This window comes from Venturia canescens, chromosome 2 (assembly GCF_019457755.1).
Source record: "Venturia canescens isolate UGA chromosome 2, ASM1945775v1, whole genome shotgun sequence".
Lineage (NCBI taxonomy): Eukaryota > Metazoa > Arthropoda > Insecta > Hymenoptera > Ichneumonidae > Venturia > Venturia canescens.
Window position 1 is genome coordinate 6,584,046 of NC_057422.1, and position 27,186 is coordinate 6,611,231.

Here is a 27,186-nt window from a genome sequence, read left to right on the forward strand (position 1 = left end):
GTGGCGCCAGTGCAGTAAAAAGCTGAAGTTATAGTGATGCCTCGAAACTTCATTCCACCGGTAAGTAAGAGATCTTTTGAAAAATACATGAGTGCATTAAACGCAGTGTTGTGATTCAGTCGTCTTTTCGATGTATTATTTTTCTATTGAAAAAAACTAACGTCAATTCGTGTTCGATGAAAACCGAGAGCTAAGAAAATTTCTCGAAAAATACATCGCGATGCTCCTGAGATGACCTTGATCTTCGGAGATCGTTCACCTGACTTCCCCCACTACCTGATCAGAGTAACCATGGAAACTGCTTGCAAACACCGAGTCATGGTAAAGGGTAAAAGCGATATCGTGCAGACGCTCGGGTTCTTTCGCAGTTTTATTTCATTCGAAAAATCATAGTGTCATTCAGAGGTGAATAAAAAAAAACTTAGCTGTCATGGATTGGGGCTCGGATCTCGAAGTCGCTTCGAAGAAGGTTAAGTTCCGCATCCGCTCGTCGATTCTCTCGTTCCATTTCTCAACGAACGCGTGTATTTTGGTCGCAACGGTTTACTTTGGTTTACTATTCATCCTTGCAACTAACAGTTATCAACGGTCGAGAATTATTTTTTTTATTTTAATCAGCTGATCCCGAGATTGGGGAGAAGGGCAGGTCAAAGCAATGCAACTGAGGAAGGCAAATCGGACGACGATATGTTGGACAGCCCTGGATCTTTCGCTTCTGCAAAATCGGCCAAGCCAGTCGCACCGGTGGCGCCACCTCGTACCCGAAAAACCGGATGGGGCGACGAATTCAAGGGTAACAAGTGAGTACAAATCAGCAGTGTCGTTTCGATACATTTTCTCATTTTTATATTTTTTTTCAACTTATCAAATGATCGTTGTACACACGTTTGACATTTTATATTTTTTTTTAACAATCTTTTTCAGAGTGAAAGTCTCCAATATCATTGAACAGTAAGTAGAAGAACGTAAAAACTTCAAGTGGTTCAAGGTATCGGTTATCACTAATGTAGATTGTTCCTCAGAGAACGCTTCAGGGCCACGGAAAACGAGGAACCGGACGATGGTAAGGATATGAAAAGGCAAATTAATTCGCGTTCGGGTAATGAGGATCGGAAAACTCGAAAGTGTCATGAGAAACGAGTTTATTTCGTGAATATTTAAATTGCTTTGTAATTAAGATGATGGATCAGTCGGTAATCACACCTCGAATTTTTGAAATTGAAACTCTTTGACATCGTTCGTCCGATTAAAATAATAAAAATGTCATTGTACGCAGCACGATCGCAAAAATCCGATGACATTTTTATTTTTTCGATCAGACGAACGATATGGAAAAATTTCCTTTTCAAAATTTGCAGCTATCTCTTTCGCACTCACGGTTGTGATTACCGACTGATCCATCATCTTAAGAAAGTTTTTGGCGTTGCTATTCTCACGGTAGTCGAACTGAGTTCACTTTTTCTTTTAAAACAAGCTTTATTGCTAATTTTTCACATTTTCTATTGAGGATACAAATTTTCACAGAAATTCCTATCATACCGGATCTGGATGAAATCCAGGCGGACAATGGAATACCCGAAATCGCAAACGCTCCATCGTGAGTATATCAATTCGACGCGAATTTACTCCCCCACTTGTTTCGTGGCGACATCCTTTTATGATTTCTGGGATCAAACGAGGTTCGGAATGCTTAACAAAAATTCCAAACTCTCGCGTACCGAACGTCGAAATTAAATTGTAAAACATTGCTGTGATGAATTGAAAAAAAATCCAAAATTCAGATGACCGAAAAATCGTTTTACAAAATATTTTCAAAAATCTGTATTTGAAATGGAGATAAATGAATATTTCAATTATCGTTTTTGACTGAAACATTTCAGAGTCGGAGTCAATCGCGTTGCAGCTTACAAAGAACTCGACAAGGATTTACTGAAGAACGAAGCTTTCGCTTATCTGGACGGCATCGACTTGTCACTCTTGACCGACAGACTTTATCCGGAAAAATTGGTCAGAGAGCCGGACGAAATGTGGAGCTGGGATGTCTTATTTACACAGATATCCTCGGAGCTGAATAGCGAGGCACAATCCAACCTTGATTCGTAGCCAATAATTATTTAGCCGTTTTATCAACGTATAAACGATTTTTCCGTCCGTATTTTCATCAGTCAGATAAATTTTTTATGAATTTGATCAAATATATTGTATCGTGGTTTTCAATAAATAAAATATATCGATTTACTGAAATAACATTTATTCGAAACAAAGTTCACACGTGTTGCCGAGTGTCATCATTTTCTTCAAGTCCTCGATAACAGTGCTGTCAAAATATCCTTTTCATTCAACATTTTTCAGAAACAATTTTTATTATTGCGAAAAAGAATTTTAGATGCTGGAATTAAAATGCCAACATTTTTTTTTTAATCAGTCCGAAGAAAAATTTCATTAATAAACATTCTGCTAAAACTTGAGACTTGTAACCAATATTATTGACGCATGGGAAAAAATTATTTCCAATAACTCAAATTTTCCTTATGCAATCCTTTAAATTCGCATTGAAGTATAAAAATGAAAAAAAAGTCAGTCCAACGATTCGCGAGCATCTCAAAGTTTACAATTTGGCAACGCCGGTTCTCTCCGTCTTTTTCCACTCGACCACTCGGGAGTGTTTAACCTCTTTTCCGTTGATCTGTCAAATTAAAGTTAGGAGTACACTCAGCTGCTGCCTTGCTGTCACGTCTCTTCGTCGTAGCGACGTAGCGAGTTAGGAAATATCGATAAGTGCAACTTTTTTTTGAGTATTTTATTACTACAAGTTTCAAGTATAGGAATTTCAGTTTTTTCCAGCATTTCATTGATTTCTATGCAAATATGCCTTTTTATAGTCAGAAAGTTAGGTTTTTGTATGCAGTTTGAAATTCCTTCACAAAAACGACCCGATTTTAATAGAATATAAATATAAATTTGTTTTAAATATTATGAGTATTTAAATATTATATAATATTAGAATTATCTTAAGAGTTGTCTATAAAAATAAAGATTCACCAAAATTAGGAAGAACAATAATAATATATAACGAAAAAAAAATGGCATACTGCTTTTCCGCAGTGCCTGTATATGGAAGCGACATATTACCTCGTCTGACCTATTCGATTTGCCCCCCAATTTGGAAATCGCGGTAGTTCGAGGAGCGACGTGAGGACTCAACCGTGCAGGCGCTCGAATATTTCCATGGTGCCGAGACACCATGGAGGTTCGAAACGCGCATCGGGAGCCGAACACACAAGCTACTTGAAGCGACCACGTGACAACACCCACTGAGCAGATCTGCCATATATATCTACGTTAGCGATCAATGTTCAGCTGTGCCATCACTAGCACACACTTCCAATGGCGATGTTCGTTGAGCGTCTATTTAAAGGAACTGATACCCTAACCTACCGTTTACGAGAAACTACACAGGGTTTTCATCATTTTTGCCATCTGACACGAGAAAATTCAACTTCGACTGCCTTCCAAGGATGAATCGATGCTCGGATGATAATCGAGCTCGTCCGAATTGTTTTCGTTTTAAGGGAACAGAATGACACACCCAATTTTTCGTTTTTCAAATAGTTTCAAAAAATTCATTAAAATTCGCGTGTATTGAACTAGAATCATTCAAAATTTTACGATAACACGACGCGTTACGAGCTTGGCTCAAAGCTCAGGACTGAGGCTGCTTCAATTTTCGGTCCGATTAGTGGCGCCACTGCCGGCGAATAGCGCAACTCGTAGAGCCATACTGCAGTCAGTAAAACGAAGTTTCTAGCCTCCTTGTCAATCCTTCGTATGAGAAAAGCTCAAACGGTGGGTGAATAAGACAGAAGAACATTTCTTTCAAGTATTGCGCGACAGTATGAAAATTCGTTACGTTTTATCAAACAATATTTGCATGAAAAAAATTGTGTGAAATGAACTGGAAAAATGAGCTAATGACAGAAATATTTTTATTGTTTTTATTCCATTCCCACCATCAGAGTTGCGTGAAATTCTTTCAATTTCAAACATTTTCAGCAAATTATTTTTAAAAACCTATCAATCATAGACAAAATATCAAAAATTTAATTCTACGAAGTAGAGTTCAAATTTCGAACTATTCTATATTTACTTGATTGACGAGTCCAAAAACTGCGGCAACAAAGAGAACATCGAACACAATGTTTGTTTTTTTTCTACGAGTTATTCTATTTGAATACATTCTAAAAATAAAGTAGAGTTTCCCCCCTCATACGATCTCAGTCTCGTCACAAATGATTATTACATCTTTGAAACTTCAATGGAGACCGTCCGGTGTCCGGTGTCCATTAAAGTAGATAACACATCGTCCCGAATCGCTCTTTCTTCCACACGCAAGACATGAAGCCCACGGATCGATCGATTGTCCAATAAAAATATGGATGTTTCCCGTCTCTAATGATAAAACTTTTTTTCTCGGAAAGTAGAGTCATTAAAGATGGGTTAAGGTAAGGATCGATTACAATAATTGTTTTTACGGCGAAAGAAAATGAGGTTGAGTAAGACATTTGACGAGAAAAAATTCACGAGTCATAATTTTTATTATTAATAACGAGCTTCCCTCCCCAATCCTCTGTTGATCTGATCATATATTCATCTGAAAAAGATGACACAAATCCTAACTGGAAGTATGGTTTCGTTCATTGTGTCTTACGATATTAAATTCCACACAAAGGGGAGAACGAGGAGGTCGAAAGCTGTTCCGTGTAATTCGCGCTGAAGAAATCATTTGTGCAGACCTACAAAAATACGTTACACTGGGGTGGAGGGGGGGGGGGGGAGAAATGGGGAAAAAATCCAATAATAAATATTGTATTTGAAAAAACAAACAGCACCAATATCGAAGAGGGGATCCTCAAATAATCCGGGCCGTGTTCCGATATTGACTGTGTGTACTGCGAGTACGTGCTTTGGTACAGGGATTACACTGCTCACAGTCAATATCGAAACACGGCCTCAGTTTAACATGTTTTTTTCCTCGATATTATTTCAACTCGGAATAACAAACAAACTTGTTCACGCGATACGTTGGGATGGAAAGGGCGAAGAGTCACGTTTTGTAGACTCGTCGCCGCACACCGCGGAGGCGAGCACGAAACAAATGGCCAAGTGAGAATAGATGGAAGCATTGATTGCTTCGCATACGCAAAACATGAAACGAAAGTAAACATTGTACTATCACCGCGATCTTATTTCCAACAATTATTATCTGATTTGACACATTTATAGACATTCGTTTACAAATTCTTTTCGATTAGAGAGCAAACTTTTTTGTCGATTTTCGCAGACATCTTAGGTGGAGCCACACGTTCGAATATATATTGCACTCTGTCTTTAATTGGTTGAGGTTATGTTCTTTTTTTAAAACGTTTTAACCTGATTAATTTTTTGCTTTCGACGATTTTTCTTTCCGTCTTGGGATTTCATTACGAATAAGACTCGATGCTAATTCACTGAGTGTTCCGGTGTTGATAAAGTTACGCGGTTTTTTGTACACTCCCTTGATTTTCACTAATTACTAATCACGCACGATCTTTTCAACGGGCGCACATAGTTCTCGAATAATCCACGGCGTGACTAGCGCTTTCGAAAGACCGGAGAGTAATGGGATTGAGTTCGAACAAAGATTTTGTTCACACGGTACGTGCGTTTTCGATCGGTAGTTTACTGCATGATTGTATCGAAGAAAAGTTTCCGCGTGCAGAGCTTTTCACTCATGGTCGCTGCTGATTCGATGTTTTTATTTCGAAGTTTCTTTTCGTTGAATAATATTTTTCTCTACCCTTCCGAGATTTTCGTATCCTCGTTCGATTATTCAAAAAATGTCAGGTCCCGAGAGCGTCCGTAGGGTCGAGCCTAGTGTTTTAGCCATGTGATTATAATCGATTCAATCTCCCGTTTCTTACATCGTGTACATCACAGGGTGACCCGCCGTTGGGATCATCGAATTTCCAGATAATCGGAGGTGTCGTTGTGCGTCCATTAGCCGATGGGGTGGTCGATTAATGGAATAATGACGGCCGCATTGCTGCCGTGTCAAAAATATCGACCGTTACAAAAGTACTTCGGAGGTCAACCAATTAAAACACGTAGCAGTTTCATGGAATTTCGAAATAAGTTTATATAACAGAAGTCAAACATTCCCGTTTTACGATAATCAAAAGAGATTAAAAAACACATGAAATTTTATGAAAATTGAAATTCAACTTTTTCGAATAACAACTCGAATTATACGTGTAAAAATAATCAGATGATAATTATGTTAATTAAAATGAACTCATGATTCAGCGAACGTGTGTCATGAGACACGTGTCATATCTCACGAAAGAACAGTTCACTTGGGGAATAAATGAGAATGAAAGTGGTGATTCTTATCCAAACGATATGAAAAACAATTGAAAGACTAATCTTTATCTCCCTCGCTGCTATCGTGCGATCGTAAAAGGTTCGAAGGTATTGCCTGTACGCTGACATTTGATACAGCTGTGAATTACTCGTACTGTATATAAACACATAAAGATCCATATAATTCGTGGCGACTACGAACGGAGATGAGGGGTGGAGAACGGAGGCTCAGCGCTTCGTACGGTGTGGTGCCATGCGTGTTGCGTGCTCGTGACGTATCGGAACTTATCAGCGTGACATTGTCGTATTTTGCGGTGAGAAAGAGAGAGCGCGGGAGAAAGAGGTAACAGTACCGAAAGAGCAATTCGGACGCATAACCTCGTAAAGGTGTGATCGTGTCTCCAAAGGAAAGGACGAACGGGCGGATAAATATTATAGGAAAGGTGTCGATATTGTGGTCAAGAAAAACTTGACCATCTTTTTTGTTCGATCGCTTCGAAAAACTTTTGAAATTCCTAATGAAACGTCTACATTTCGAGTGTTTCTCAACTGCTTTTAAATTCGGTTTTTTATTCGAGAAATATGAAAAATTTGATGGAATATGCGTGCGAGTATCTTTATCAGAGTGTTCGCCCAACGTCGCGGGTGGCGCGAGCGTTCGAAACACACAAGGAACTTGGCACTCTTGGCAGTTTAGCGTGGTCCGCTGTAGAGAACGCGTCTCTCGTCAACTACAAAATGACTCCGACCCAAAAATCAGATTGTGACGAATAGTGTTGTAGCGAGTGAACATTTATGACATTCGAACGCTGCACAGCGGTGTTCGGAAGTTTCGTTTTAATATACCAATGAAATAGATATTCGGAATAAAAGAACGATCGAAACTTATTCGCCGTGGTTGAGTGTTTTTATTTTCGTTCCGTGCCCTTGGTTTCTTTGCAGTGTGTGATCTTTTACCAAAACACGACGTTTTTTTCGACGACTCGGACGACTGGTACGCTTCAGGTGATTTTTAACCGTCAATTTGAAGCTTCATGTTTGAGCTTTTCTATGTCGAATTAATAGTTTTATCATTTGGTTATTATTCTTTTCCAACGACGAGCAATTCGACGTTTCTACTCTGTCGTTATTTGCATTGAATTTTGTGACTTTTCCTCTGTCAACGATGGATCATTTACACGTGATTTTAGAGTTTGAAAAACAAAAAGTCACTTTTTTCTTTACGTAAAAATGCGATGTTTCTTTTTATGCCAACGAGCCAACGACCTTTCAGAGATGTTTTGTTTGAGGTTATTTATTGGCCTGACTTTCGTTGCACACTACCCGGAACATTTTGTACATGAATCATTCTGCACGGGATGTAATAACTGCAAAATATTGCTCTTGTTGAAATCGTTCTGTTAAAACTTTGAGGCCCACGTGTCCGATATCGAGAAGGCTTACAAATGGTGTTTTTTATTTCGATCGATTTTTTTCCGAATTGATGAGATATTTACTTCTAACATTTTCCCCAAAAATATTTACCGCAAACACTCCTCGAATGCTATAATTTGGTGGTTTAAATTTTGGAAAAATTGTACTATTTTGAATCAGAGTATAGAATTTTATAAATTTTGAAGAGGGCTTCGAACCGAAGCAAAAAAGTCAAACTAGAGGATTGGCCAGGAGAGTGCACTTCGAAGATTGTCCAGCTTTCGTTCTGTGTTTTGATGCCGCATGAGTGTATCGGAATAGATGGGAATTCAAGTGAAAAAGTCGAGTAGGATTCCGAGGAAGAGACTAAATTTTTGGAAGCACCGTCAGTAAGAGTGGGAAAAAAAATTCCGTCAGAAGAACGGCACTTTTAATCCGAAATTTAACGAACATTTCATCGAAATTCTACACTAATGCGTCAAAGGTGCGAAAATAAGAGGAAATCTTGGAAACACGATAAAGTATAATCGGAAATTTCAGAATTTCGTTCCAACGATTTTCCAAATTTCCTCACAACAATTTCTACCGAACATTCGAACAAATATTTCTAGAAACGTAAAATTTCAATGCCAAATTAAAAAAAAGTCACAAAGTACTCAATTAAGGGATAAAACGAATCAAACAAGGATCGGAATGACGTTTGGCACGTGCGTGTGTTCCAAGTGGCGTTTGATCGTGAGGCAGTGATAGAGATTTCACAGATTGGTGAATCCAACTACGTACGAGGGAAGGACGATCACAGTTGACCGTCCTCTCGAGCTCGTCACTGTATTATCGTAAGTTTCTACACTGCTGTGTCGAGCCTCTACGCCGAGGTGTATCACGCGAGCGCCGGCACATTCATTAATCACTGACGAGCGTCGCATACTCGACTGCGAGGAGACCAACAACACCTCAGCTATGACGCGTTCTCGATTCGATTCGCTCTCGAGAGAACAACAAAACAAATAAATATTTCTCTGATGCAAAATTACGTATGTCGAGGGAGAATAATATATTTTGACGTGTTTGTCCACAAAGCTGAGTCGACACGAATGCGGGGAATTCACACTTTTCAAAATAACATCGAGGCAGGGGTCAAATCCTTAGAGCCGCACGACACGCAACTCTTTCCCGGCAATCCCTGTGAGCAACGTTGACTTTTCGCGTTGCTTTGTTCCTTTGATCCCGTTTATAAGAGAAAATTTCTTGTGTTCGAAAAACCTTTGTAACCTACACCGAGTGAAAGATTTTTTAAGGGGTTTACTCTAATTAAACGGGCGGAAAAAAAACTATTTTCACGATTTTTTTTCGCCGGCATAAATGATAAATGTGCACTGTTAAAAAAATTTTTTTCAAACAACTAACTTTTTTTTAATGCAAATAAATGAATTACTTGTATATTATCTAGTAATTCATTATTGTTTCCATGTAAATATGTTTTTGACATAAATTTAATATTTTTATGAAAACAAATATAAATTTCTTAAAAATAATGGACCGTTAATAGACGAGATTGCACGTTCACTACAAACAATGCGTCAATTTAATTCGGCTGACTAAATAAAAATTTCGACAGAGCTTTCGAATTTTTGCAGCCAAAGTATGTTTTGTTCGAAATGAAAAAAATGTACAATCTTAATTTAGAAAGTAATTTCTTTCTTCTTCCTGGAATACAAATTTTTTCGATTAAAGTTTTTTATTTTTATACCGAAGAGTAATGTGATTGCTGGAATAAAAGTCAATTACTTGTTTCAAGTACGTTGCGTGTTTCCAATGGAAAATATTGCATATTTTTCATGAGTAATTTCCATGTATGTCATCAAAATAAAATATTGCCACCAAAAATATTATTTATTTACCACGAAAATATATTATTTGCTATTGGCAGCAATTCTGTATTTAATTTAAATAACGGTATTTAGTTTCAAGAACCTTTATTATAACGACTAATCAATAAGTGCCAAAAAAATGATTTATTGGACGTAAAATATTTTTTTATCCAACCCAAATGAAAATATTTTAGTAGCCAATGAATTTCCCTCAAATAATTTGAATTACTTGGAAAAAGAATTTTTTTTTAACAGTGTGGATATAAAAAGCGTTGTTGGGTCTGAAAAATACACAAAAGTTGTTTTTAAATATTTTTTTACTCAGTTTTTGCACAGAAAAATGGGCGAGAAGACAGGTCGAAAAAAATGGGTGAGCCCTGCTGATAAAATTTCTGGAATGGATGATCGGAGAAAAGAACTAAAAGTGGTTTTAGATTCGATAGGCGAATGGCCATAGCGCATAGTATCTTGATTTTTTTCAAAAATAACAAAATGGCGGCAAGTTTTTCAAAAAATCACCAAAAAATTAGTAATATTAGTTAGAAAATTAGTAAAAAATTTAAAATTAGATTTCTGCAAAAAAATTTCAAAATTCTTACGGTACGCGCTCCAGCTACAGTCACAAAGAACATGTGATAACATTTCGCCAAGGATCGGTCGAACGGTTTCGGAGATTCGATCGACGAGCCGTCCAAAAACGTAATTTTGAGAAAAACGCGTGTGCTGGCCGGAGCGTATTTGCGGGCTCGGACAGCCGAGTAAACGTCGCTCAAAGTACACGCGGGTGCTCGGATCTTAGTAAAATTTAAGTACGATACTTTCGAAAAATGCAATAAAAAAGCTAGTTCAAGATAATTTCAAAAATCCCGATGAAAATCGAAAAAAAGTTCGAAATACTCGGCTAACTACACCGAGTAAATAATGTTGTTTGAAGAGTTTTTCAAAGGTATTGGAAATTGAAGAAATATTTGAAGTCTGGACGATCTCGCTGTATTAGTTGAGCCAACGAAGCTGCCGCTGAACAAATTCGTTTCAATACGACAAAATATTACCAAAGTGAACGAATCAATTGTTTTATGCTCACGATCAACGTTCAGTTTATTCGGGTTTTGAGATTCAACCAAATATTTAACGGAGCGACTTGAAAGTCCGCAAATAAATGATGAGTAAGAAATTTGAAAAGAATTATTGAAAAGGTCGAAAAGAACGAGAAATTTTCAAAGAGAAAAGAAGCTCGCAAAATTGTCATGCAACAAAATGTGAATCAGGATCGAAGAAAAAAATCGCTTTTTTCCTCGCAATCAGTTCGTACTCGCAGTCGATTAATTTCTCCCTAAGTTCGGTGTTCGCAGGGCATCGTTTGTGCTTCTCGTATTCCGGATGCCTCGTTCGTATCGTTAACACTGAATTTGCAAGCTCAAAAGCGACGAAAGGACGAAACGGTGCTCCCGTATTTCGGAAGCTAAGCCCACCGGGCTTCCAAGGGCAGTCGGAAACTAGGTCGATAAGTTTTCCCCGCCGCTGATTCAACCGATTCGAGATCACGAATTCGAAGGTTTAACGAAAAGCGACATTTCACGCGAGGAGTTTCGAAGCCGTCTCGGGACGGTGGGCAGCGAAGAAGCGTCTCGTTGCCGCGAGTTATAAAAAGCTCGCGGTTCCTGCTTTCCTAAACTCGAGAGACAGTGCGCGTGACACTCTGTCATCGCGGTTGTCATGCTCGGGGTCTGAAATTGAGCAACGCTTCTAGTGGCGGGAGACTAGAAAAAATCTGTCGAACATTTCTCGAGCCTCCTGCGAGTTTTCTCACGTTAAACGAAGCGAGTTATTGGCAGACGAAAGCCCTCGAAAGTCGTTCATTTCACCGATCCCACTTTCGACGTTCGTCCCTCTCGAATCGCCGTCCAAAAGGTCGAGACGAAAAGCAGCTGGGACGGAGGCCCTCGCACCGCTCAGGCGACGATAAAACAAACTTTATCGGTTTGTAATAAATATGAAGAAATTCGAGGCACTCGAGCCACGCCATAAGTTACGTGGATAATTGTCACGAAAACAGACTTGTGATACGCACAGACTAACGGCTTCGACCGTTAAACTTTTCCAACAATGGGTGTCTCGGGCTCAAAGCCCCGAATACGATGTACGAGGCTTTGTATGGCGTGGACGAAATTTAAGTTGGACGGAGTTTCACGAATTTGACTATCGTTGAACTTTGCTTCATTTCTTTATTCCGTCGAATAAATATTTTCGGATATTTTCGTAACCAAAAAAAGGAAAAACGATAAAAAGCGTCGAACGCCGGAGCAGATCGATTCGTTTACTCGAGCAGTTTTACTCCATTTTCTATGTTTCGATCCTTGATCGAAACATCTCGAAAAAATAGGCGACCAACGATCGGATTGAAAGCGAAGGCGAAATGTTCGAACGAAGCAAATGTTCCATGACGTTTTTTCTTTTTTTCCAATTTTTCGTAGTCGCTCATGGATCGCCACGTATCCTTGCCGTGGCTATGAAAATGTAAAAGGAAAACTGAGATTTTGGTGAAATCGTAAAATCGACGGTGCTGGCTTGCCAGCGAGGCATTGCCAGCGTGAAGCACTGTCAGTTGAAAGCGCGTTTTGTTTAATGAAACTGACACGGTGTTCATTGCAAGAATCGTGCTGCGATGGAAGTACGATTGAAAAATGCGAAAGGAAGAAACGAAAGACGAGAAAATGGGTCGAGGGGCAATAGAGACGAGGAAAACATTTAAAAAGCTGGTAGGACCGTTCGCTCGTTGGAGAAACAGGCTTCTCGCGTGATAAAAAACGCTTCGAGGGAATGATGCGAGGTTCGCGTTTAGGTCATAGATGGAAAAGTATGGAGGACTGGAAACAATGCGCTGAAGAATGTTGAGAATGAAGTTAATATTAGCGAGTCGACAGCACGTGCAATGAAAACTCCAGTTTATTTATACGCGCCCTTTTACGACGCTTGTATTTCCACTTCCTCTCTCTTTCTCTCCTGGTCAAAAACTCGTTTCTCGTGAGTATAAAAACGGTGCAAGAGCCGCATGCTGCGATATATTATTCATGCGAAATGATGTTGGAATTTATTTCTGTTATTTGCCTTGTTAATGGCACGCGTGTTACATGCACGACGTGCTAAAAATGATTAATGGCGGTAAATTTCTACTCTCGGAATAATCCTCGCTTAAGTTTACTCGTGAAAACTTATTATATTGGATCCAGTGTCATTATTTATTTACGTTTGTTCGTCTGATCCACTCGTGTTGGGGCATACGCGACGCCGAAGTTTGCGACGTTCAACGAAATGAACGGAAAAACATGTGTAATTCACAAATTTCTTATTTCACGAAGGTGCAGCTTGAAAAACTACGAATTGCTAATTCGGCAGGGAACGAAATTGGAGAATTGCTGGAATTCTTGGAGGGATTTTTATAAATCATTTCGTTGGACCCCAACGTTGCGGATTCGTTTCGTATACTGAAGAATACATTATTTTTCAAGAATTTTCAAAGTTTTTAGGCACCGATTACAAACAGTGTATAGCATTTTTTGAATTCTCCAGTTTTTCGTCCCTTCAGTTCAAAACAGTTTTGCACGTGAGAACTATATTTCGTTTTGTTTTCGAGTGTTATTCGTCGTGTCAAACTAGCATTTACCGATAAGCGCAAATTTATTGTAAATCCCAAATTTTCTCTGTCAGCATAGTAAATTCTATGATAAATACACGAATATGAACCGAAATACGTGTGACATTTCACCATACACATAGTTTTGTTGAGGATTGCTCGAGCATGCTTAACAATATAAAGATTTGAAGTGACTGAAAACATTTTGTTACTGTGCTCAAGGAAGTTGAGGCATTAGAAAGAGAACACGGAGATACTTTTATGGCAAAAATTAGTATGTTTTTATAGTAACGTCGGACCACATCGATACTATAATAATAATCGCTACAGAGTGTGCCAAATAATGCAAAAGTTTGGGAACCCATTACCACAGTTCATAATAAATAACGCGCTGTACTATATCAAAAATCAACACCGAGCGAATTTTGATCAAACACATTGTAAATAATGAAACGATTTGATGAAAATTTAGGAGATAACATAGCAGTCGTTTCTCTGTGCTATACGAAAGATTGCACAGTTTCGTATTTTCCCTTTCACCGCACTAAATTTTGCTCAATAACATAGCAAAATTCACGCGCCCACCAATTGTATGAGGCGTTGCGAATATAAACATGAAAATTAACCAGTGGCACATAGTAAAATTTCAAGCAATTCGTCCACTTCAATTCACCAATTTTTAACATTTCGCCAAAGACACGAGTCACATTCGGATATCGATAGATCGTTCGACGTAAGAATGTCGCAGACCTAAATTTTGCCTGTCGTACATAGTAAAATTTGAGAGAACTATTTTCGGCATCAAAATTACTATGCACTTTGGTGAAATGTAATAGAACAGCGCTGCTACAAAACAGCAAATTTCTTTAGCAAATTCATCCGAAATATTCGTATAAAAGTCTCTCCGTGAAGATGATGTCATCGCTTTTGAGCCGATTGTATCTTATAAAGTGAAGTGTAAAAAAAAATCAGTTAAATTTTCAGACAATTTAGGAGCGTCGTTGCTGAAAAAAATCAATAACAATTTGGGCCAAATAACATGTAATCTTGGAAGTCAAGACACATTCAGTGATATCTCCGTTAAAAATGATGCTAAAAATATGAAATTTTTCGGGCAACGTGAGCAAGGCTTGCCGAATAATGTCAATTTTTTTCAGATTTATTATGAGATTTGCTGAGATTATATTAATAATAATCTGTTTCCCGTGCAGTTTTTCGAGGCTGGGATCGTCACCGTCCGTGTTTTCGACTGAGCTTTCACCAGTTTTTCGTCTTTTTTTCCCAACTCTTCTTTAAAGTGTATGCAACATTGCCAAACTGTAAACTGGCCTAACTTTTGAAAGGTAATGACGCTGAAGTTTCCAACGTTGGAGTTCAACGAAATGATCGAAAAAAGCTCTCAAATAATTCCAGTAATTCTCCTATTTTGTTCTCTGCCAAATTTGCGATTCGTAGTTTTTCAAGCTGCACCAACGATTCGTGAAATAAAAAATTGGTGAATTACAAACGTTTTTTTCGTTCATTTCGTTGGACTCCAACGTTGGAAACTTCAGTGTCGTTGAAAGGTACAGGTCATAACTTTAGGCTAAAAAATGACTGTACGGCCTCGACTTCCTTAAAGAGAAAAACATTCTTGAGTCTTTTGAATAAAAGGCATGGGTATTGGTCTTTTTGTATTATGGTGGACAGAACAATTGATGCTGCAATCCCGTCCGTATATACTTTCCTCTAGAATTTTCCAATTTTCGGCCTCGTTTTCCTCGCGCACCTTCATGTTTTTGCTCTCTTACGACGAAATCTCCTTCCATCGAGAACACATTGAGAACCGAATGGCTCGTCGAATCCTTCATTGATTTAACGATTCGATCCATCATTTCCAAAATTAAAACTTTCTCTCTTCCTCTCTCTTTCTTTATCCCTCGACGAATGTTAATTTATTCTCGCTCCGCTGTGCCCGGGTCTGTCTCGGATGAATCAGATTATTTAATGAATGGAAAACGACGAAGAATGGGTACTCGCGCGTAGAAATGTTTGTTCATTTACATCCGTGCCGGGGTCGAGCCCCTCATTCGAATTTCTTGCTACGAATTCGTGCTCGAAGTTTCAACTCCCGAGTTCCAGCGCCCCTCTCAAGAACGACGATTCTACTCATCGATTTAATATTTCATTCGATTCTGATGGAAATTTACTCAAGATAATGAAACCTAACTCGATTGATCTCACTGTCAATGTAATAAACAGAAACAGATGCACGCGTACACGTTTGTGGGCATAAACCACATTGGTATTGCTCCCAGCACGCGCACTGTTTGCACGTCGTCCTTTGGCATAGCTATAGTGACGATGAGGTAGGAAAATCGCGCGTGCTCGCAAGCTCCCCAATTAGTTTTGTGCAATAAATTTCAAACGCGCGGGCGAAACAGAGAGAAAGAGAGAGAGAGAGAGAGAAATCGAATGCAGGAACGAGGAAGCAGGCACGCTTGCGGCAAACGAATGGAAAATCTAAGGGGACGTTTTTTCAGGTGCGATAAATTACAGTGGGAAAAGAGCGTGAAATGGGTCGATGAGAATGAGATAGAAGACTCGTTTTTTGGATTGAACTCGTTTGTATAAAGGAATTACACACAAAAAGAGAAAGCGTTACGAACGCAAAAGGTGTACAAAGCTCTTTCCTCTTTTTGCTTGCAGATTCATTGAAAACGGAGCAATATCGTGGCGCTGTATTAAATCGTGAAAACTCATTGAAGTATGAGCGGATGGAGCAGCCCTTGGAACGTTCGAATCAGCCTCCGCATAATGTCCGGAACGAGCGCGATGCCAGACAACGAGAAATAAGCGGCCTTTGAAGAGACCTCGAACGTTGGAGTACACAATTGCAACGACGAATCCCTCGAATGCTTTTTATTCTTTATTCACGAAGGATTCCTACTGTTGTGTTACAACTGTCGCGTGGAAACAATCGCCACAACGATCTTTTAGCACTTTGAACACTCAACGAAACTCTACGCGGGTGGTTAAATTATGAAGGGATTTTAAAGAGCAGCGTCCATCGCGTGAGCTCACGGACAGGACGAATTTATCGCTACGACGAAACGCTTCTTTGGTGCTATTTAATTTCAACCAAAATTGCGTCTTCTGGGGCCGAGCGATGGAAATACGAGTGGAAATTTAATTGACACACGCTCCTGTGTCTCCATTCTCGAGAAACGTCCTTAAAAGACATTGTGCATTTTACTATTTACAGGACTGTAAAAGCTGGTTGAGGAAACAACGATCCAGACATTTTTGTGAAAATATCAAGCGAAAGCAGACAGCAGGGAGAAATTCCATTTACAGGATTTTTGAGACTCGAACGAAAGCGAGCATTTGGATTCAAACTTGATGCTGAAGCGCCCGTTGCAAATTTTCTTCTTAATACTCGCGGCGTCGAGACGCTGCCGCGTCTCTGGATAATTAAGAGCTGTAAAATCGCTGGAAAGGAACGTCGAGGGCATCGGGGACACGCAGTTTTCTTATATCGCTCTAACTAACTTTTGATGCAGAATTAACGAAAGACGCGGCCTGGAAAGTGGTTGAAACTCCTGCGAATTCAACGTGCGCGGAGCGAGCACAGCGAAGAATTCAACCTCGAGATTTCGTATAAGACCGAATCCTCGTAGGAGAGAAAAATAGAAAAAGAGTCGAGGATTTTTCTGCGTTCGAATAATCATTCGCTGTCGTTGGCTCTGGCGAAGATCCGAAGTACGAGGATCGGAAATCAATGACTTTATCCGAGTTTGCGTTTCGATCAAAGACTCCATCGATAATTTCCATGAAAAAAAAGGGGAGAGAAAAATCGCATATTTTAGTCCCAGCAACGAAAATGGTTTCGGAGCACGCGCGATTCCATTTGGTGCAATAAATATGAAGCTCAGAGCTCGTCTCCGTCAAATCGAAACGACGACGATCCTCGATGTCGAGCCGAACTCGTTCGCGCAGTTGATACCGATAAGACTGTTGCACAGCGATAACTAAAAGCCCAGTAAAAAGAGCGGGTCTCAGTTGGGATGCGAAAATGAAATTTCACCCGAAGACAAACATGTTGAGGGATTTTTTCGTCGCGTTATTTCTGCTGAAATTACCATACGCCGAGAGCCTCGAATCGTCGATTCATGGGAACGTGGAAAATTCGACCCACGAGGTCGTATTGTACGATGATTCTTTAAACGATATGTACGAGGCAGAGAATAACTGCACGAACGATTACTGCGTCAGCGACGAGGACTACCTGAATCTCATCGTCGCTCATATATCACCGCATTTTTTGGATTTTGTACTAATTGCTATGCACTCGGTCGTTTTCACCGTCGGCCTCGTCGGCAATTCCCTCGTTTGCATCGCGGTTTACAGAAATCACACTATGAGAACGGTCACGAATTATTTCATCGTCAACCTCGCCGTCGCTGATCTTCTCGTTATTCTTTTCTGTTTGCCGTCAACGGTCCTTTGGGACATCACTGACACGTGGTTCCTCGGACTCAAACTGTGCAAAGCCATTCTCTATTTTCAGGTTAGTCATTCCGATTGTTCACAGCTTCGGCACATTTTCTCTGAATTATTTCAACTGAAGTTTTCACGTAGTTCGTGCACGAAACAATTTTATTAAAAACGTGTTTAAATATGAAGAAAAATACACTCGAGTATATATGCGTAAATAATCGTTTATCTTTTCATATTACGAATGAACGCATTACGCTGAAGTTTCCAACGTTGGAGTCCAACGAAATGATCGAAAAAAACTCTTAAATAATTCTAGTAATTCTCCTATTTTGTTCCCTGCCAAATTTGCGATTCGTAGTTTGTCAAACTGCACCAACGATTCGTGAAATAAAAAATTGGTGAATTAAATACGTTTTTTTCGTTCATTTCGTTGAACTCCAACGTTAGAAACTTCAGCGTCGTAATGAACGCTTCTTACGAAGTTTATGAAAAACGTACACATTAACCCTTAATAGTCACACGGGGTATATTGGACCCCAGTCGTTTTTCGACCGACGATACCAAATAGGATTTTTTTTTTTTATTGAGAAAAAGTACAAAAAATAAAGAGGAAGGCCTTGGGAGGAGTATTTCTCATCTAGCCAAAAATAGGAATTTCGAGAAATTGGGACTTGTGGTGCCCTCGGTCGATAATAGTTCGAACCTTTGAGAAGAGAGCCTCGTTGTTATTATTTGAAAGGGTTCGTTAGTTTAGTTTTGGTAGTCGATCAAGGCAGACCGTGCGAAGATCTGGGATCGTCCGATCCACCCCAGCGTGACACATTTAACTAATACTACCTGGAAGCGTGATTTCTCAGGTTTATAGAACGAGTTGATTTTTTTTTTTTTTTACATTGAAAATTACGATTTCTACATGAATTTTTGTGAAAAAAGTCATTTTTCCTGCATTCTTTTCTTTCACATTTTTTTAAATATTAAAAATAACACGAGTAGGATAAAATCGTTATGGTCGTTTCTTAAAGGTTCAAAATAGATTGCAGTATTTTTATTTTATTTTTTTTTCGAGTTTTTCAATTATTTATCGGCCCTCAAAGTGAGTGGGGTACTTTGGATCCAGTGTGACTATTACGCCAGAAACTTGAGGTGTGAATAGTCGAGGGTTAACAATGAAGTATAAGATGAAGGTCTGGGAAAAAATTCGAGACGATTGTCTTACTAGTAATAAAGATGTATTGAGTTAAAGATTAAACGAAATTGGTAATGAGCACTCGTAACCTCACATTTGCTTATTTCGGCATTTTGTTTCTTCCTGGCTTGGGTCATTCCTGTCACAGCCTTCTGTCTTTTTATTAACACTTTTTTCTTGATCCATTTCCCTTTGCGCTCTCTAATGCGATTTTTTACATAAAAAACTATAATATTTTAGCCAGGGACGAATGAAATTTCGGGTTGAGTCAGCGATGGACCCTCGATAAGTTAACGGCATCATTCACGAAAGATGAGTTGAAAAAATTTATTTAAAATTTCGAATTAATAACTCTGACTTTAACTGACTTTAATTTAAAGTGATAATATCTTCAATTAGGAAGTAAAAATCGGTCCAATTTATAGACACCCATAAAACACGATCCTTCGGGTATGATTTACTTCGATGAAACATCGAGTTGTTTGGCTTTCGAAACGTCTGGCATCGCAGAATCTTTCGTTGATGAAGCAGAAGACTTCCCTCAGATTTTATCCAATTTATCTCGAAAACTAATGGTTTTAGACAAAAAATGTGCAGAACATAAAATGTGTATTTCCTCAAAATCTACAACTCTTGTTCCAAACATTTTTCTCTAAGATCAATATTTATTGAAATAACGCAGAAAAACCTTCTAGAAATCAGTTTTTTCGTAATTTTTTCTGTAGTTTTGATTTAAAAAATTTAATTTTCTGTGATTCAACTATCAAATTCGTAATCAGCGAGTCGAATACATCAAAATACGCAATTCTTGCCTAAAGTTCTCCGAAAGAGATGCTAATTTTGAAGAATGGTCCTCACCGCGGTGAAAATATTTCGAGCATTATTTTTTCTGCGGTCTAAAAAAGTCTGCCATCGTGATGGGGTTGTCTGTCCCGGTGAGGTGGCCACTGACCTCCGAGTGGTTTGAAAAACGGTTTCGTTGCCGAGGGGCTCGCACGAATCGATCTCACGATCGTTTTTTTTTCCAATTTACTGTGAGCCTCGAAGCACCGGAAGCAGGAAAACAGGGCGATCGATTTTCCCCAGGAAATACGAGGTTCTAAGAAACCAGTTAGAGGAGCTTGCGCTCACGTTTTTGACAATGGGACTGAAAAGAAGCGCAGCGTATGAAAATTTAATTCCGATGGAAAAACGTCTGCCGTAGAGCCCACAGAAAAGCAGGAATTCGTATCTTCGACTCGTGTGATTCAGACCAAATTACATTTGCCGTAGCAGTTGACGGTGCTGCGGAAGCCTCGGAGGAAGCCCCAATTGAAAAAATCTTTGTCATTGCTGCACGATATCGATAAGAATGAAAAAATAATAAGACCGTTGCTTCTCCTCAGAGTCACGTTTTCCAGTATTTTCTTTTCTGTCCAATGAAACTTGCATGACTCGACTTGATACGTTAACAAAAAAAAAACAATCGTTTCATGAGCCAATGTTCGTGTTGCTTCCAGGCAGGAATGGTTTTCCACGATAATTCTGTGATAATGTGCCGAAAGAGCTTTCCAGAGGATAAACAATTCTTTTCATTTGGAGCGATTTTCGTAAAGTAAATATAGAAACTTGTGAAAAGGGATTTCCTTCGCTCATTTGATGCAGTTGACTTGCGAGATTTCTCTGTTTATTTATCCGTTTGGCAGAGACCTTCGTAAACGATGGATCCATGCAGCAGTCGTATTTGTTTCTCACAATTATTTTCCACGAACAAGGAGCCACGTTTTCTGTAATTTCAGCTGGAAATATATTGTCACAGAGCAAGGTTACGACTTCGGCGAATAGCAAAGTATCTTCACCGTTTATCCGGGTAATCTTCGTATTGACGAAAATTTGTCACGTACCAGTATTTCGTTCGAGTAGATTATCCTCCGTGATAAAGCGACTGTTACGGTATTAAATATCCATGAAATTAATGGATATCGAGTTACGAGTTTGCGAAACTTTTCTTTCGTCACGGAAAGCCAAATTGTTTCAATTCTGTTGGCGATAAAGCCGATTGTCTTATTTCGAAGCTCTCACGTAGCGTGCATTCGATATTATCAAACAATGCCACGTTTTTATCGAAAGTTGGCTCCGCGCGTTCTTCACCGAAGGATCCACAGACCCAAACACGTGTCGAGTCTTCTACCCGGCGCTCGAGTTTGAGGCCTTATAAACACTTGCAGCGGCCAAAAAAACGTGGTTTTCTTGATTTTTTTTTTCGACAAGAAAATAAATGTTTATTGTGTAGGAAGAATATTTATTCAGAGTAAAAGAAAATGTATGTAGTCAACGAACAGTACACTCTTCTATTCGTAAATGAGAAAATACAAAAATAGATATGACTTGAAGCAAAACGATAGTAGACTCTGATCAGTAAAATAAGTTGGAAGGTCCCGAGGGTTTGTCCGGTGAAGCAAGACTGCCCGTTTTCCGTCTTCGCTCGTGTCCTGTGACCCCAGAGGCCCGAGTCCCCTCGAGGGCCTCGTTTTTTATGAGATCACCCCTTCGGTCTATTCCAAGGATTTTTTCCCCAGAAACCCTTGAAACCCGCGTACTCCGCGAGACAGAAAAAATGAAGAGCCCTGTCATTTGGCCATCACGTGTCCATCGGCTGTTTTAAAGACTCTCGAAAAATGTTCCTTTCAATTGAAAGATTGTGAACGACGTTCATTAGTACATATGTTCATGTACTGTACAATTTTTTTCATCAAAAAATTTCTCAAAATGGCGCAAAAGTTTTGATTTAACAAAAAATGGCGACAGTTTTAACAACAAATTCATTTTTTGAGGTGCTAAATTTTTCGTTTTTTGGTACAATTTTGTTTCCCAATAAAATACGAAATCCTTCGTCCAGGCCCTAGGCTATTATTGTAATAAATAAGTGGTATAAATTTCGTACGGATCGGATTAATAGTTTTTCAGTAATCGTGTCCACCGCAAAGGTATTTTTCGAAAAGCCGATTCTGAGATAATCGCGTTTAAAGATTGAAGTATTAGACGACCGCGCGCGCGCACCGGGCGGTCGGTTGAAATACCCACAGCTACGGACCTAGCGCTCCGATATTTATGAAACTTCGTGAGAATCCTTCTTCAGACATTGTACTTGAAGAATATCTAATAAAAAAATTTTCGATTTTCCGCCCGATTTTTATACATTTTAATCAATGGCTGTATCATCATAAATGCAAATTCCGAATTAGAACTGTCGGCTTACAAGGTTTGATAGAACCGGTAAATATTTCAGGCGGTGTTTGAACGTAGTAAAAAAAACTAGAAGAAAATTGAAAGCGAGCGATCCTTTTATTAATTTCCACCACAAAGACGCGAGAGAACAAATATCAATTCGACTCGCACAACTTCCAGGTTATACTTGCCCCATAAAAAGCTTGAATTTTCTCATCAAACGAATGTTTTCAAGCCCCCGTTTCGCAGACTCTGCATCATCAAATATTTACAAAATGTGATTGCATCGCACACCGAACTCTTCCATGATGAAAGGTGGAGAGAATAGTACACGATGTAAGCGTATTTCTGCACACTCTAGGAAAGTAGATCGCGAAGTTCCAGGCCCAAGGATGAAAGGCCCCCTCCAACAGCAACGTTGGTACCCCGCAGTTGCTCTGGTAAACTTCCCCTGAGTACGTGTAACGTTCGAAAAAATGGAGTCAAAAGAATCCGCTACCGCGAGGAGTTGAAACTGTAAGAAAATCGAGAAATCAATCCAAGTTTTTCCAAGCGCAGGACTCTGCGTTGAACGACGAGTCCACATGAAATGGCCCTCCGAACATTTGTAAATGGAGAGGCACGCATTTGCGAACGGTAGCAAGTCGAAGTTAAACGGCTCGGCGGGCTCGCAAGTTCGTGCCTCAAATTTCGCGTAGGTACACACACGTGACAGAGCGCAGGAAACTTGGGGGCCGTTCGTAGCTGCTTTGCCTGCAGTTTGATCCGCCGTCCGTGGCCCAACGACACTCGTAGACTTGCTTGACTCGGTGCATGCGTAACGCGTGATAGTGTATCGAAACTTTGGGCAAACGTGTGCCAGAGAGCTAAACGTTGATGGCAAATACCACCTAACCCAATCACATTGGTAATTTCATTTGCTGGAGCAGCCAACCCATGCCGCTCCATCGACAGTAACCCGGCGGACCCTTGAATAGCGGCCCTCCGAGCAGCACCCTCGCTTTCCGCACCCTCCGCGTCACTCTTATTGCTCGACGCTTCTGCTCTCCGAAAGTGACCGGTGCCTGAGTCTCAGATAAAGATGGCATTCTTCCTCGGTCTCTTTGTCGCGAAGCTTATCAGTGCAAGTTTTATGTCCACTTTGCGCAGGAAGCTGAAGAATCGAGCTGACACGAAGCTTGATAAATTTGTGTTTGTTTCCGTCGAGGAGTCACTTTGACAATTACAGCGATTAATGGGTGTTTGCTCTGCGTTAAGGGATCGCCATGGGGAATCGCATTTTGTGTATGAATCAAATATTGACAAGAAGATTTACGTCGCGTCAGCCAATTTTCCACCTTTGTAATAAAGGCGGTTTTCTACAAAGTTCGTACGCTCAGATTTGTTAAACATTGAGTAGAAAATTCATTGATTTTTAGTTTCATCGAAGCCAGCCAAGAGGCCAAGAAAAATTGGATTCAAACGAGCGACCAGAGATCCTTGATTCTCGAGAGACTTTCGGTGCCTTTTGGTAGAAATTTCAATGTCTTCTGTTTGTGATTACGAATTCCCGAGCACTGAAAAAGGCTTGAATTTTGCATGGGTTACGGGAGTGGTTAGACCGCTCGCTTTGCCCAGCTTTATGGACTGTTTCATAATTAAAGCAGATAGCATCTTGAAAGTAGTATTTTCCGAGCCTCTGTTCGTATGCGCGTTCCTCCATTGTTTATATTCTGCTGGCCACCCATTATCGTTCACTCAATAAAGCTCATTCGATCTCTTGTCAGTGTGGCTACTGTTTCGTGCACGCTACACGTATAGAGTGCTAGATACGCTAACAGGACGTGACAGTATGTGAGATTTCGCTCTTCCAATCATGCGTGTGCCCATAATATGGGCACATGCCGGACAGAGCCAAAAGGACGATCTCTCGATATCTTCCTTGTGAGGGCAGGAACATGCTGGTTGGTACTCCATTGAAAAGATCGTCCCTCGTGTTGCCGTTAACGAGGTGAATTTTTCGCTGCGTCAACGCAATTTCATCTTAAAGTAGTTCAGTCGTTCGATAAATTATGGCGAAGGTCCATTTTTTTGCGGTAAATTAAAGTTTAAGGTCGTCTCATAGCGATAAGTACACAGTTCCGGGGTCTCTTTCGGGGGAAATTTTGAATGATTCTAATCATAATTTTGGGTTTTTTAACACGGTACTTTACGGGAGAGCTCACAGTAATATTTATTGTAAAAAAGTTGTAGGGTGTTGGAGCTTTGGAAAAGTTTATATCGTGAAGAAACATCAGAGATTCTGTTTCTTTAAAAAACACATTACCTTACTGGGCTTTAAAGAAAGAAAACATGAGAAAACTTCAATTTTTGACGTCTCGAAAGCGGATGTGAGTCGTTACGTTGGACTGCTGGTAACAGCTGATCAAACTTTGGGCAAAGTCAGGAATCGCAGGAATTTCACCAAATTTATTTTTGAGGCTGACTCGCACGTGCTTTCATTCTTCTATAGTAGCTTCGTTTTTTTTCATAAATTAACTAGTCAAGTTGAAGTATAAATTTTATCTTTTATGATATTTTTCAAGCATTCTATTACATTCTTGCGATAAAAATATTCTCAATGTAAGTATTTATTAATTTTATTAATAATTTAGACTTCAACTTGATCAACATAAAGTACTTGCTTACTTGACAAGTCGTAGAACGGCCGAACTGCTAAAAAAGTTCACGCGAATCTAATGGGAATCGAAAATTCCAACTTTGAGAGTCGAAATTTGGAAATACGCTTGAAATATACAGCGTCCATCTATTCCTGGAATTATTATAGGATCTACCGTCTAGTTGTCGAGAAAATTAACGAAAATCTCATCTTTTGAAGGGTTATACCCAGGCTCTTGTGGCACTTCCTGTGCGACCATTTGGATTTAATGAAATAGGATCCTCCCAACTTTAGAGAGTCTTAAATTAAAGACATGCATACGCACATAAATAGAAAATGACTGTTGTCAACATTTTGCTTGACGATTTTACTAGGAAAGTATTTTAACCGCTATCATTGTATTAAAAATTGATCAATCTCAACAACCAAGTTACACATAAATTTAATAATTGCGAGAATAAATTTTATTCGTATCTTTGATCATGAAAAGAGCAAAAAAGTTCAGTTGCTCTTTCGAATTACAATAACGCATTTGCAACATAACCTTATTTGTACAGTTTCCGGGCTACCAAACACAGCCTATTTTAATATTCAAGTACCAATATTCGCACTACCATTAGCAACATTCACGTAAGCAGACATCGACAAATGAAGTTACGAGGACGCGCGAGTTCCCCGTCCACTCGGTTGCAAGTTCATTATTTTATCATTATTTATAACAAGCAAAGGGTTCGAGTAGCAGACACGAGTCAGTCGCAATTTCCCTGCTTACTTTTTCCAAGTGAACAGCTCTCCGGTATCTTCCTAATTTCTCTCCGCGAGCAAGGAATTTTTGTAGGAAGTTTTGAGTCTGCTCCATTAGCGAAGTGTCAGTACCAGCTCGTTCTTTTGACACGATGCCAATTTTCGAAGCCTCCAGGCTCGTCACGAACGGTCAGATCCTGATGACAAAATGCCAGAATTTTGGCCAACTTTGAGATCGAGTATCGCCGATATTTTGTTAAAGCTCAAGCTCATCTTGGCTAATTGCTTCGCCGAGATGAAATTCTGTACTGGGACTGTTTTCCCCTCGAGGGCGATCACGTTTCTCGATAAAATGCTCAGTTATTCATTCACAGCCGGTGCAATTACTGCACGTGCAGAATAGCCGGCTCCTGGAACGTATTTCAATGATTTTGGAGCGACGTAGAAACTCCGCTGAATTTGGCTAGTGCTTCGCAGTCGATGAGCATCGCTACTTCGTTCACGTCCATTAAAATACTCGCGCAGGGTTATTGCGACTCGCCATTGCTCTGGACAATGTTCATCCGCGTTTAATACCATCAGAATCTGTATTGTATGCAGCGAATATGCAGCCTTGGCGTTACAACCTAAAGCCAGATCTCCGGAGAGACTCTTGGCGTAATGCTGAGGTATATTGAGCCGAACCAGGGAATTAGCGGGACTACATCCGTGTTTGCATTATTCTGTTCCTATTATACAGAGATTTGAATTCATCTGCGATCCTTCGTTGTTTTTTTCACAACTCGTTTGTCACAGGAAGCTTTGTAAAATGGTAAATTTAATTGAATTTTACTAATTTCGGGCTTCTCTGATTGGACGAGCTGAAAATGTTGGCTGATAGTCGAAAATAATTCTGCATCGATGCAGTACCGTGCTGCTACCAAAACCGGAAGAGAGCAAGCAGCGTTCACCGCGGCGACGAAATTTCGTCGAAGCATTAGAATATTTTGTTGCTCGATGAAATCCCTTCGATTCAGCTGGCAAAACTGTGATTACCACAAGTTTTTTTGCCGTTTAAACTTTTCGTTGTAACGTATTCTACAAAATATTTGAAGCTTCGAAACCGAATACCGTTTTCACTGTTTGGAAAAGGGATCGAGACGATTAATTTCCACATATTTGGATCCAGGCACTGCGATTGAGCCTGAATGAGGAATGCTTTAAATAATTTCAGGTTTTTTCTTCTCTCGGCTCATAAAGTTCGTTGAGCGCCGAACCAGAGACCGACTGTCTACGGTTGAAGTCTTTCGAGACGATCCAGCAGTCGATCGCCCGGAATCGCGCCATTTTTCTTCGGCTCGATTGACATTGGGAATGGAAGCTGCAAGTTGATTTCTTTTCATCGAAGAGCAGTATAGTTCATGCTTTCTCCTGAATCAACATCCAAGAAAAATAGACACAATCGCCAGAGGCCAAGCTTCATCGGTTAAAACCTAGTTCAGCCATGTGTCAAAGGTTTTTATGAGTTTTCGTTGGGAAAGCTTGTTGTTTTAGGGGCGATGACAAATCGAGGGTGCAGCTTCGATATTATTGGTCAATTCTCGGAGGCTACACGAGCTTTGTTTGCTGGCAATCG

General features: G+C 39.7%; 2 protein-coding genes and 1 long non-coding RNA gene across 9 annotated transcripts in view; 2 read left to right on the forward strand and 1 right to left on the reverse strand.

The window, feature by feature from the left end:
- Positions 1-90: 90 nt before the first annotated feature.
- IFT43 (intraflagellar transport 43) lies at positions 91-2,234 on the forward strand. 6 transcript variants are annotated; one of them, XM_043413405.1, is made up of 6 exons: positions 91-321; positions 619-800; positions 925-951; positions 1,011-1,063; positions 1,525-1,597; positions 1,881-2,234. In XM_043413405.1, exons 1-6 carry the CDS (start codon positions 232-234, stop codon positions 2,101-2,103), a joined length of 648 nt encoding a protein of 215 aa, XP_043269340.1. In that variant the 5' UTR covers positions 91-231; the 3' UTR covers positions 2,104-2,234. The 6 variants fall into 6 exon arrangements, with proteins under 6 accessions (XP_043269340.1, XP_043269342.1, XP_043269341.1 ...); XM_043413407.1 differs by having other exon boundaries at positions 205-328; XM_043413406.1 differs by lacking the exon at positions 91-321 and adding an exon at positions 328-469.
- Positions 2,231-3,598, reverse strand: LOC122407284 (uncharacterized). The gene is made up of 2 exons (XR_006260177.1): positions 3,133-3,598; positions 2,231-2,686 (listed from the first exon to the last, which is right to left on the reverse strand). It is a non-coding gene; the product is annotated as an uncharacterized lncRNA (long non-coding RNA).
- Positions 3,599-6,837: 3,239 nt separating this feature from the next.
- LOC122406037 (orexin receptor type 2-like) overlaps positions 6,838-27,186 on the forward strand; it is a 34,697-nt gene continuing 14,348 nt past the window's right edge. Inside the window, exons 1-2 of one of the 2 annotated variants that reach the window (XM_043411191.1) lie at positions 6,838-7,404; positions 16,006-17,866. In XM_043411191.1, the coding sequence (XP_043267126.1) occupies positions 17,372-17,866 (495 nt within the window). In that variant the 5' untranslated portion in view covers positions 6,838-7,404; positions 16,006-17,371. The remainder of the gene's footprint in view (positions 7,405-16,005; positions 17,867-27,186) is intronic. The other variant, XM_043411192.1, reaches the window with a different exon arrangement.

What these genes read in the sequence shown, in the direction of transcription:
- IFT43 (XM_043413401.1), top strand. Translation starts at nt 431, where the DNA reads ATGGATTGGGGCTCGGATCTCGAAGTCGCTTCGAAGAAGGTTAAGTTC. An exon ending in CGTGTATTTTGGTCGCAACG is followed by an intron (nt 542 to 618) that starts GTTTACTTTGGT and finishes TATTTTAATCAG; the next exon opens with CTGATCCCGAGATTGGGGAG. An exon ending in AAACGAGGAACCGGACGATG is followed by an intron (nt 1,064 to 1,524) that starts GTAAGGATATGA and finishes AAATTTTCACAG; the next exon opens with AAATTCCTATCATACCGGAT.